At 39.4% G+C, this 11,587-nt stretch overlaps 1 protein-coding gene across 1 annotated transcript; it reads left to right on the forward strand.

The window, feature by feature from the left end:
* Positions 1 to 209: 209 nt before the first annotated feature.
* ostm1 (osteoclastogenesis associated transmembrane protein 1) lies at positions 210 to 9,877 on the forward strand. The gene is made up of 6 exons (XM_067572238.1): positions 210 to 692; positions 2,986 to 3,100; positions 4,352 to 4,449; positions 4,562 to 4,672; positions 7,847 to 8,012; positions 8,583 to 9,877. Exons 1-6 carry the CDS (start codon positions 303 to 305, stop codon positions 8,636 to 8,638), a joined length of 936 nt encoding a protein of 311 aa, XP_067428339.1. The 5' UTR covers positions 210 to 302; the 3' UTR covers positions 8,639 to 9,877.
* Positions 9,878 to 11,587: the final 1,710 nt, after the last annotated feature.

Genomic DNA, 11,587 nt, shown 5'->3' on the forward strand with positions numbered 1-11,587 from the left:
TGTGAAAACCAAGAAGTTAGGCTTTTTACCTGTAAATTTGCCATTATGAATAAGAAATTTAGCCAACAAAATAAAAATATTTGTAATATATAACTGGTTATTCAATCTAGAGGTATCTAAAGATACTACTACACATCTCTTTATATAGGCTAGTCAATGATACACATGTATGTAACCAGTAGTTCTCGCGAGATTCCAAGTTGTCACATGATCACGCTGGGCCAAAAACAGGAAATCATGGTTTGTTTGGAGTGAGAGACAGAAAGAAGAGGAGCAGACGACTGCATCTCCCTTCTTCAAGCATGTCTCTTTACAAAAACAGCGCGTTTTTTGTTTTGTCACTCATCTATATTTACGCTCTTGTGTCTAGCGATGGAGCTAACATCACTATTTCATACGCAGCAGACAAATTGAAAGTGATCCCGACGCTGAGCCCTGCTGTTGTGGTCCCCTCGCCTGTATTTAATCCTACTGTGTTGGACTCTTTCGTCTCTCTCAACCTGCTGTCTACTTTCCCAGAGGACCAGGAGATCAGCGAGTACTGCAGCGAGCTGCTTCACATATTCGGCCAGCGGTATGTCGCCTATGTGAACTGCTTGGTGCCCGCTGCCCGACCTGTCAAAGTGTGTCTCAACTGCTTCTCCACCTATGACAGCCTGATTGTCACATACAACAACATCTCTTCGGACAAGGTGCGGCCCGAATACAAAGCTCTTTCTGTGTTTTAGCTGGCAGTAGACCGTCTCAAGGCCTTGTTTGTGCGCAGTCACGAGTCACGAGTCTTGTGATGTGACTTAATGGTGGTGACGAATTTGAGGAAACAAGACTTTTATCTGCTTAAAATAGCAGCAAGCTGAGCAAAACTGTTGTTTGAGCTTATCTGTTAACCAAGAGGGCCTAGAAACTATTTGAGTGCATGTTAAAGGACGGGTTCACATTTCCAAGTCCGTGTAAAGCAATAATAAATATGTGTTCTGAGTTTGTCACACAATGAATGATTAAAAAAGTCAAGTCATTGAATTAGGTTTCAAATCGTGTAAAAATAAATAGTATTCTCTGCTCTGAAACGCTGGGGGCGTGTCCGCTGAGGGCTCTGAACCCAACTGAACAGCAGGAGTTAACAACGCTCATATCAAACTTGCGTATAAAAATACACAATTTAAAATAGGCCTTGTTTGTTGGTGTAAGGCAAGCAAGATGTGTGATATCTGATAATAAAGTAACTTTAGGAGCCACTGTTTAATTTGGCACATATTTTGTAGATAAATGTGGACTTTTTGCAGTAAAAATGTAATTTAAACCTGCAGTGCGGAACTTTTACATATAAATGAATGTCTTACCTTCCCTCGCAATACAAGCCCTTGCATACGAGTTCACACAATACTGATCAAGCCTATCACGCTCAGATTAATCTCTCTGTATTTCACAGTATACAGGATTTTAAATCTCATGGGGGACAGTCCCGCGCTGGCTGTTTGAGTGCGCACCCAGAGACTTCCGCCGGCTGAGCCGGCTAACTTCCGGTTAGCCCTCTGCTAATTTGAATGGGGATAAAATAATTGAATTGTTTGGCTATTCTAGACTTTCCAAATGTTATTGGACTAAATCGATCAAATTGTAAAACTAGACATTTCACAGGGGTTGTGTGACGCTTGCAGCAATTTGACTCACAAACAAAACTCAACTCAGTTACTATTGTATATATTCCATGACTGAAAAGGAGCAGGGAGAAGGAAATCTTATTTGCCTGCCCCTAACTCAAAACATAAATAAACAATAGAAATAGATGGTCTGTCAGTTACAGTTACTTAACAATCACTGCTTATAGTAACATGAGAAAAAATCAAAAGCCATACTTAATAATTCACCATCAACTAAGGAAGGTCATCACCTGTCAACTGCATACAGTCTAATTATTCTTTCTTTATGCATTTGCTAACTGAAAAATATTTGTACAGCCCTTTAAATCATTCTGTAGAGAACTCCACAGTTTGATGCCACATACTGAAATACACATCTGCTTTAAAGTAGTCCATGCATACTGATGCTTAAAGTCCTCTGAACTAAAAGTAAACAACTTCTGTAAATTTTCTGGCAATACCGTACATAACTATTAACTGCATGTCTGTAACTCAACCAATTCTTTAAGTTGAATTAGTCCTGACTTAATAAAAAGTCTTACCAATCTTACTGCTCTTTTCTGTAATATAAACAATGGCTTTATGTTGCTCATATATGTGTTACCCCACACTTCCACGCTGTAAGTAAAATATGGCAAAAGAAGTGAACAGTAGAGAATTTGCTTTGCCTTATAATCTAGCACATACTCTGCTTTGTTCAAAACAGAAATATTCTTTGACTTTTTTTTTTTACATGTGCTATATGCGATTTCCATGTCAGTTTGTCATTCATTATTACACCCAAAAGTCATAATTCAAATACTCTTTCAATATCAACTCCATCCATAGACAATGAATCTTTTTCATCCTTTTTTCATTAGCAAAAACCATCAACGTAGTTTTGTTCAAAATTACGGATAACTTATTTTAATGAAACCATTGTTTAAGTTTGACCATTTAAAAGTTTATCTGAAGCTAATATGAAGCTTCAATCCAGTCGATCTCTATCAACTTTACAGTCTGTTTAGAACCAAAGTCCCTCTTTTTGTTCCTATACTTTCACCGCAGCTCAACAGGGAAACAATGTAGAGGAAACACAAAGCCTGACGCCTCTTATAAGTGTCAGATAAGCTTTTAAATGCATTTTTGCACAAAATGACTGTATGGACACACTGTGGATTTTGGCCCCCATCACTTACACTGAAAGCACATTTGAAAGGGATCTTTTAATAGTCAGTATGAACAGGAGGAATGATTACAGCGAGGAAAACCTCTTTCAGCGTTCATATGGGCACCTGACTGCTGTTTTCAGACAAACTTGAAAAACTGTGAACCTATCCTTTAAACTGTGCCTGTGTATCCTCAGATGGGTCCTGGTAATGTGAGCTGCAGGGACAGTCTTCTGCGCAGTGATCGGCTGATGCTGGTGTATCTGCTGTACAGCAACGTGGACAGTCTGTGGACCAAATCAAACTGTGACCGTAAGTCTTCAGCAGGAATTTGATTCTCCCACCAGTTATTAGGAGATTGACATACAGTATCTGCATTATTGGGATTTTATCTGTTATTAGGAATACATGTCTTTGTGTTTTCTTGATGCACACACACATTTGTATGTATGTGACCACAGAGGTCAGAGTGGAGGGTCAAGTAAAGGCAGTAAGATTCAGTGTTCTGCTTTAGGGTGATTTAATTAAAGTGGAAAGATAATGTTGCAGAGATCAAACATGTGACTTTCATTTTATCTGATAAACTCTCCAGCCATCAGGATGCCCAATATGATCCACAGCAGCCCTTGACTTTATGAGATAAATACATCAGAATTGTTAGATCTCCACACTGTTTTCTGCCAGTAGGACGATGTGAGAGCATGATTTTCTCATGAAGCTGTATTTGGTTTTTTTGAAGGGCTAATGATTAGTTTCATTTTCAATTAGTCTTTGGATTTCCTTGATTAATAGGTTGTTTGATTGATAACATTTCAGATATCAAAAAGCTAGTTCCTCTAACCAACACTCCACACGTCAAATCAGGGTATCTGCAGGTCTTGAAAAGTCTTGAAAATAATTAAATTCAGTTTCCTCAACAAAAGGCTCCCTTTCACCTACCGTAGACAGTAACTTTTTTTGTATGTGGTTGTTGGCTATTAGGAGACGTTCTACATCTCTAAACTACAAGTGAGACTGGTGCGACAGGGTTTCAGTCAGCACCATCAGACCTGTAGCAAACACTGTCACTACTGCCAGCTACAGTAGCTAGGACGCTCATCCACTCATAATGGACAAGACAAGATTATTTTGATAGATAATTATTTTGTAACTGGTTCATCCATCCATCCATCCATCCATTAATTTTCTGCCGCATATCTGGATCCAGGTCATGTTAATTTATTAAATGTATTATTAGGAATTGTCATATACAGCTTGAAAGTACTGAAACAATATGATATAAATGTCAATAAAGTCATGTACTTAATTATTAAAAAAATGTTAGTGTCCTGTTCTGGCATTCTAAAAATGTCTTAAAAAGTATTTTAATTTAATTTGGTGAATACTGCAGAAACACAGGAAAATATATTCAGTTTACTATCACATAAGACAAAGAAAGGCAGAAAATCCACATAATTGAGAATCTGGTCTTCACAAAATGCCATCATGCATCTGATTTTATTTGTCAACATTTATTAAATAAATAGACCTAACTGGTGATCATTTTTACTTCCTGTTATGCAGACTGTATCAATAAAGATCCCCCGAGCCTGACCAACGACACCGTCTACTTCATGTCTACTCTCAACCAAACTCTCACCTGCTTTGAGAAGCATCAACAGGTATACATTGGGTCATACAGGTCATACATTGGTTGATGATGATGTCTGTCTGTCAAGTCAAGATTTTAGTACTGTTAACTATGTTGTCCTTTTCTCCATTTGTCTTGTACAGGGCAACCAGACAGAGCTATGCAAAAGCTGTAAGACCATATACAGAAGCGTGAATGAGCTGTACGGCCGCATGGAGAAGAATCAGACGATGTGTATTGACATAGAGGATGCGGTATGTATGTCAGGAGCAGAGATTTAGAGAACAGTTGTTTAAGATGGGAAGACAGAAAGCTGCACCCTCTAGAGGAATCTGTGGACACTTGAGGAAATTTACCCAGAAGGGTCTTTTACCAGGTGACAAGATACATCATGCAGCTCTTGTTGGCCAGTCAGTGGAATTTGTGTAGATGACTGAGTAGTTTTTCTTGATGCATTTTTGCTGTCAAAAGTCTGTCATTGTGAAAGTTAGATGCTCTTTTTCATGTTTTGGTCAAGTCAAGTCAGTTTTATTTGTATATACCAATATCACAAATCACAAATTTGCCTCAGGGGGCTTTACAGTCTGAACATCAATATAACATCCTTTGTCCTTAGACCCTCGATTAAAATAAGGAAAAACTCCCTAAAAAACACTTTCAACAGGGAAAAAAAATGGAAGAAACATCAGACCAAACCTCAGACCTCTCCCAGACTTGCAACAGATGTTATGTTTATAGAATAGAATACAGAATACAGCATTGAGCAGGACAACAAAATTATAATAGATTTATAATATATGAAGAATGTGATGAAGAGGATGCCAAGCAGCTTTAAGTTGCCACCAGAACAGAATATGACCCGAGCCACGCGACCTCCATCAACATGGAGACCTGGCAAGAGGACAGACTACACATGCACACAGGGGAGACTCACATCACACCATTCACATACACAGGAGAAGAGACAAGAAAAGACATTATTCAAACAGGAGAGAGAGAAGGATAAAGACATCATTCAGAGAGAGAGACATGAGGTGAGGCTGAACTCCTGCAGGATGGGGAACCAGATCCAAAAAACCCCAGGAAATGGCTCCGACAGCCAGGGAAGCAGAGCGGTTCCAGGATGGTGCTGGTCCAGCAAGAGATGCCCGAGAGACAACAGAGGACAGGAGGAGAAAATAGGGAGAGAGAGAGAGAGAAAAGAGAGGGTCATACAGCTCGGACGCTCATGTGCTTGTGGAACAAACAAACAGAAAGTTAGAGAGATGCAATGGTTATCAGAACAGTTGCAATAATCGATTATCTTATCGGCAGGACAACGCTTAGTGAATTCATTGAGACAGAAACCGACCTGCTGCGCAGTACAAGGTCATGAAGTATTCAATTAAAGGCAACTAATTGTATTTTGAGGCAAAAAGATGAGTTTTAAGTTTTGATGTAAAGGACTCATCAGACTCGGATTGTCTGACATCAACAGGGAGGTTATTCCATAAGAACGGGGCTTGATAGGAAAAGGCCCCACCAACTTCTTTTTGACTTTGGGTACACACAGGAGCCCTGCATTCTGAGAGTGGAGAGCTTGAGATGGAATATTAGGTTTAGGAGATCAGGCAGGTATGATGGGGCCCAGTTAGGATTTTATAAGTCAGCAGAAGCACCTTAAAGACTGATCTAACGTGGATAGGAAGCCAATGAATGAAGGCTAGAATTGGTGTAATATGGGCAAATTTTCTTGTTTTAATTAAGATTCTAGCTGCAGCACTTTGAACCATCTGAAGACTTTAAGTACTAACACGTGGCAGACCTGAAAACAGAACAGTAGTAACGTCTGGATGAAGCAAAAGCGTGTATTAGAGTCTCTGCGTCAGCCATGGACCGGGAAGACTGAATTTTAACTATATTACGAAAGTGGAAAAAGGCAGTCTTGGTGTTTTCTTTACTGTGCTTATCAAAAGAGAGGCTGGGATCAAACATAACACCAAGATTCTTGGCTGCCACACTTTGTGAAATCACACAGTTGTCGAGCGTTACTGTTACTTCATCAAACTGGTGTCTTTGGTCTTTGCTAACTGGTGTATGCAGGGCTAACAACCAGCATCTCAGTTTTATCCAAATTTAGAAGCAGGAAATTTAATGACATCCAATTTTTCACAGCAGCCAAGCAGGCCTCTAATTTAGTAATTTGAGTATGATCATCAACCCTTATAGGCACATACAGCTGAGTATCATTCACATAGCAATGGAAATTCATTCCATTACTATGTATAAAGAGAGAAAAGCAGAGGGCCAAGAACCTAGCCCTGAGGTACTCCATATTTAACATCAGAGAAATTAAATGGAGTATTATTATAGCAGACACACTTGGTTCTTTCAGATAAGTAGGACTTAAGACAAGAGAGGGCTAAGCCAGAGACACCAAAATTACAATTTAGTCTGCTGTCTAGTAGTATACAGTGATCATTGATGTCAAAGGATGCACTGGGATCCAGTAATTTAGGCACAGAGGTGGAATCTGAATCCATAGCAAGTAGAAGATCATTTACCACTCTGGTTAGAGCAGGTTCAGTGGAATGACAGGCCCTGAAAGTCGATTGAAAAGGTTCATATTGATCATTTTCTTTTATATGAGTCAAAAGTTGTTGAGACACAACTCTCTCTAGTACTTTAGAAAAGAATGGAAGATTAGAAACTTATCGATAGTTATTAAGAGATCCTGGATCGAGGTGTGATTTCTTAGGTAAAGGGTTTAACCACAGCCATCTTAAAACTTCTGGGGACAATGCCAGTAATAAGTGATAAATTAACAATATCTAGCATGGCAGGTCCCAGAAAAGGCCAGAGGTCTTTAAAAAGTTTTGCTGGTAAAGGGTCAAGTAGGCAAGTAGTTGGTTTAGAAGCTGACATGAGCTTAGTCAAAGTTTCAAGACCGATAGTCTCAAAAACTGTAACAGGCACTATCTGTGACTCTTTGTATAAATATGAATTTGGTAAGACAGGATCTGCAGGAGTAGCTGGAGTTGAAGAACTAATTTTTGTCTCTAATCTCATCAACCTTATCGCAGAAAAAGTGTAGAAACCCATGAGCCATGATAGGTGAGCAGCTAATAGTAGTATTAATAGTTTGTTCAAAGCCTGGAGGTTGCTGTTTTTCTAGAAGGCATTTTAACTTGCTTCTGTGGTCCAGGATTGTGATCAGAATACAAGAAACCTGAAAAAACAGGAAAATTTATATAGTAATTGTTTGTTGTGGTTGGGGGATTACGCTCCTGGATCCTCTCCTAGCCTGGTCGGTAAGACGATTACTATGAATACAATTAATATCTGAGAACAGAAACCTTAGAAGGTCGACTTAATAGTAATATTGTGCTGTAATTTTTGTCATCTGAGCCTGAAGTTTTTGTTGCGTTTGGCACTTTGTCTCGTTTCAGATGAATATAACCCGCAAACTGTGGAGTAAGACTTACAATTGTTCCTTCCCCCGTGAGGAGACGGTGCCTGTCATCGCTGTGTCCAGCTTCATGCTTTTTCTGCCCATCATCTTCTACTTGAGCAGCTTCCTTCACTCGGAACAAAAGAAACGCAAGCTCATACACCGTGAGTAACCAGCTTAATTCGCCCATTGTCACACACAGAGATTTTTTGACAGGGTTTTGAGGGGTTTGGGGGTTTTTGTGGAGGGAGGGTTGACTGACTGTGATATTGGGGTATTGCTGGTGATGGGGGGAAAAGGGGGGGATTCTAGGTTGTTCTAAAGCATAGTGGGGATGCCTCCTGCAAACCTCTGGATCATAGACAAGGTGATGGTTGTCTTGAAGGATCAGAGGGCCTTTCAAAAGACTTTTTTTAGGCATTGGGTGGAGGAGGGTGCACAAAACAAAGCTTGTAATTGTCAAGGACAAATTGATTTGGCTTCAGTCCTTCAGTGATAATATCAGCTTCATTATTTCTCTTAAGAGTTGACATTCATCATGAGCATCTGGACTCTCACAGCCTATGGTTAGGCTATTTGAGTCATTCTGACTCAAAATGATGAATTTATATAGGAGAAAAAACAGCTTTTTAAAACCAACTTTTTGAACACATTAATTACTAGATTAGCCTGAAGTAACAGTCACTGAACTCCTCAAATATTGCTTTTGAGAAATGCAAATTCTCTCTTTACAGCCAAGCGAGCAAAGTCATACGCCAGTCTGATGAACATTCAGGACAAGATGAGCTGAGTTCAGCTGACGGAAACGGGTGATGACTGATGTGAAGAAGGACCGTGTTCTCAATACATTTGCTTTCTTTTATTAAAAGTCACTACCCAGGAGAAGATTTGTCTTCTCACCTACTTGTGCCTGAGCTTTGACTGACCTCGACGAACTGGACTCAACGGCAGCGTTCCCTGTTGTTTACAGGAGACTGTGATACCAATCAGTATTCAGAGGACTTCAAGGACCTAAATAAATGAAACTGAAAGTGACATGCACTGGAATTTGTAACACAGAAAACGGAATTTGCTTTCATATCTTCAAAACCATCTTCTCAACTTCAGTAAAGTGTGCATGCAGAATTCAAATTTTCTTAGATTTTGAGCAAAACATGATAGAAAAATATAAAGATGCACACACTGTGTTTGAGTCGGTCCGTAACTGCCGCAATTTATTATTGAATTTGTTTTGCTCAACATGGCGAATTTTAAAGTCACATTTAAAGATTTCTATGAGGCTGACCTGTGATTGATTCAAAGTATAACTAACTTTACTAATCAGATAGTTGTTCATGTTGCTGTGTGACACAGGCGTAGTCCTCAGACAGATCCTGGCTCTCCTTCCTTACAACTCGTTAACAATCTTCTGGTTGTTCAGCACATCCTGCAGTCGGAGACACACAGCTGTCACTAGAAAGAGTGAGTGGCTTGAATGCAGTGTGTGTGTGTGAGTGTTTTTGTGTGTGTGTGTGCGTGTGCATGCGTGTGTGCGTGCAAATGAGCTAATGTGTGTATGTGCTCTATTTATGGGTTGAGAAATGGGTTTTCTGTCTCTAATGTATGTCCAGAAGAGAGCTGCAAAAAGGAAGCACTTGATGTCCATTAGTGGTGACATGTATCTGCTGTAAGAAGGGGGGGTGCACATCAGTAAGGTGGGGTTGGGCAGGGGGGAGTGTAATAAAGACATAACACACATAACATAAGAGCACTCCAAAGTACCACACTGAGATGTTAGCTGTTTTCCAGTCAGTGTTTTTTGTGGTTGCATAAAGCTTTTAATGTGCTTTGTTGTCGTTTTCCACTGATGTTCAACTTAATTTGTTAAGGGTTTCTGACTGCTCATGATAGTGAAGTCTCTTTTATGAGGTATGAGTGCTGAATTGATGAGTTTGCCTATTAGAAATGCATTTAAACACGATGTGAAGTAATGTAAATCTTAATTTTGAATGCATAAGCCCAAATAAATATATTTTCATGTCAGAAACAACCTGCAGATGTGTTTGGTGAAATTTAATCACAGTTAAACCAACAGTTTTTGTGCTGATGATGATTTTGTTCAAATCTGAGAGGAACAAACAGTGGTAGAGAGTAAATAAGTATTTGCTCAAGACCTGCACTTAAGAATAATTTTCATATTTACCTGAGTATGCCCATTTTACATTACATTTCAGATGCAAACTTTTTACTACATTTTCTTGACTTTCTACTTGTAACATTTTCACCCAAAACCTGTGATGATCGTAGAAAATATGATGCAATTTCATCAATTAAACTATGCAACAATATATGAACTAGTTGAAGAGCTGCAACTTTACAATGCTGCTTACATGTTAATGTATCTGTAATCACAATGTAATACTATGTATAATAGTGCAACAGTCTGTATAATGAGTAGAATACTTTTACTTTTAGGCAAATTTTTCTAATAATACTTCTGCAATTTTACTTGAGTAAGATTTTGAGTGCACATTTGCTTGTATTGTTGTATTGATGCTTTTACTTGAGCAAAGGATCTAAATAGCTACTTCTGTCCTCTCCAAAACCAAGAGCAGCCAGCAGCACCAGCACAGTGACTGCAGCACATTCAGATTCAGACTAATGAGCCCATGTTGCACTGCGGTTCAAGCTGTTTCCTCACACAGGAATGGCCCTTGTTCTCAGGTTACGTGTCCTTGTGTTTCTTGCAACGAGGCTTTTCCTCCGTCATTAGCAGCTAATCTAAATGTGGGATAAAGATACTTGGCCGAATAATCGCAGCAACACATCCGTTAAACTCCTTTGGCTTTTTGGTCTTATGGAGCGCAGCCACTGCTGGCCATCAGCAGGTGTAAGAGCATTACAGATATGCCGAGTCATATGATCCGGTCGCGGCTAAAAACACGGGCTTTTGTCATTTGCTCTCCCGCGCAGTGAAGTGTGTTGAGCGGCTCGTGTGCGGTGCAGCTCGGGGCTCAAGAATGACAGCTTTGATTCCTGTTAAGCCTCGTTGCTTTTCTGAGACACGGGGCTGAAAGTCAAGAAAAACTCCCGAGCTGCTCGCAGGGTGAAATGGACCGGAGGCCCCCACGTGACGGAGAGACCCGATGGAAACTGTATTTCTGCTGGGTTCACTGATTTATGGTCACTGATGGAAGAATTATTCAGGTCCTTTACTGAAGTAATAGTAGCAAAATTACAATCTGAAAATACGCCATTGGAAGTTAAAGTCCTGCATCTAGAAATAAGTAAAATGGCAGTTTGGCAGCAAAATATTTAGACTACCAGAAAGTAAAAGTAAGCTACGCATTAAGGAGGTTCCATTCAGATTGCATATAGGCCTATTACTGGATTATTATTTCTGATACATGATAACATGTAAGTAGGATTTCAATGCAGCTCATTTCAACTACATTGTAGCATAAGCCTCTATGTAAATTGGTGTTTTATGTCAACATTATTGAAATAATACTGCACAGTAGCCTAACCATAGGCTGTCAAATTAACTGAGTGGAGAAAAAAGTGCAATATTTCCATCTGAAATGCAGTAAAGTATAGCAGCATCATATGGAAATCTATAGGCCACCTCCAAACTGTACTTAAGTAATAGGCTACTTGAGTAAAAGTACTTAATTATTTTCCATCTCTCAACCTTATGTCATATTTTGGACATGATTTGAAAAAACTTTTGGGGCAGCTGTCAGACATGATGCATTTATTC

Source organism: Thunnus thynnus, chromosome 18 (genome assembly GCF_963924715.1).
Source record: "Thunnus thynnus chromosome 18, fThuThy2.1, whole genome shotgun sequence".
NCBI lineage: Eukaryota > Metazoa > Chordata > Actinopteri > Scombriformes > Scombridae > Thunnus > Thunnus thynnus.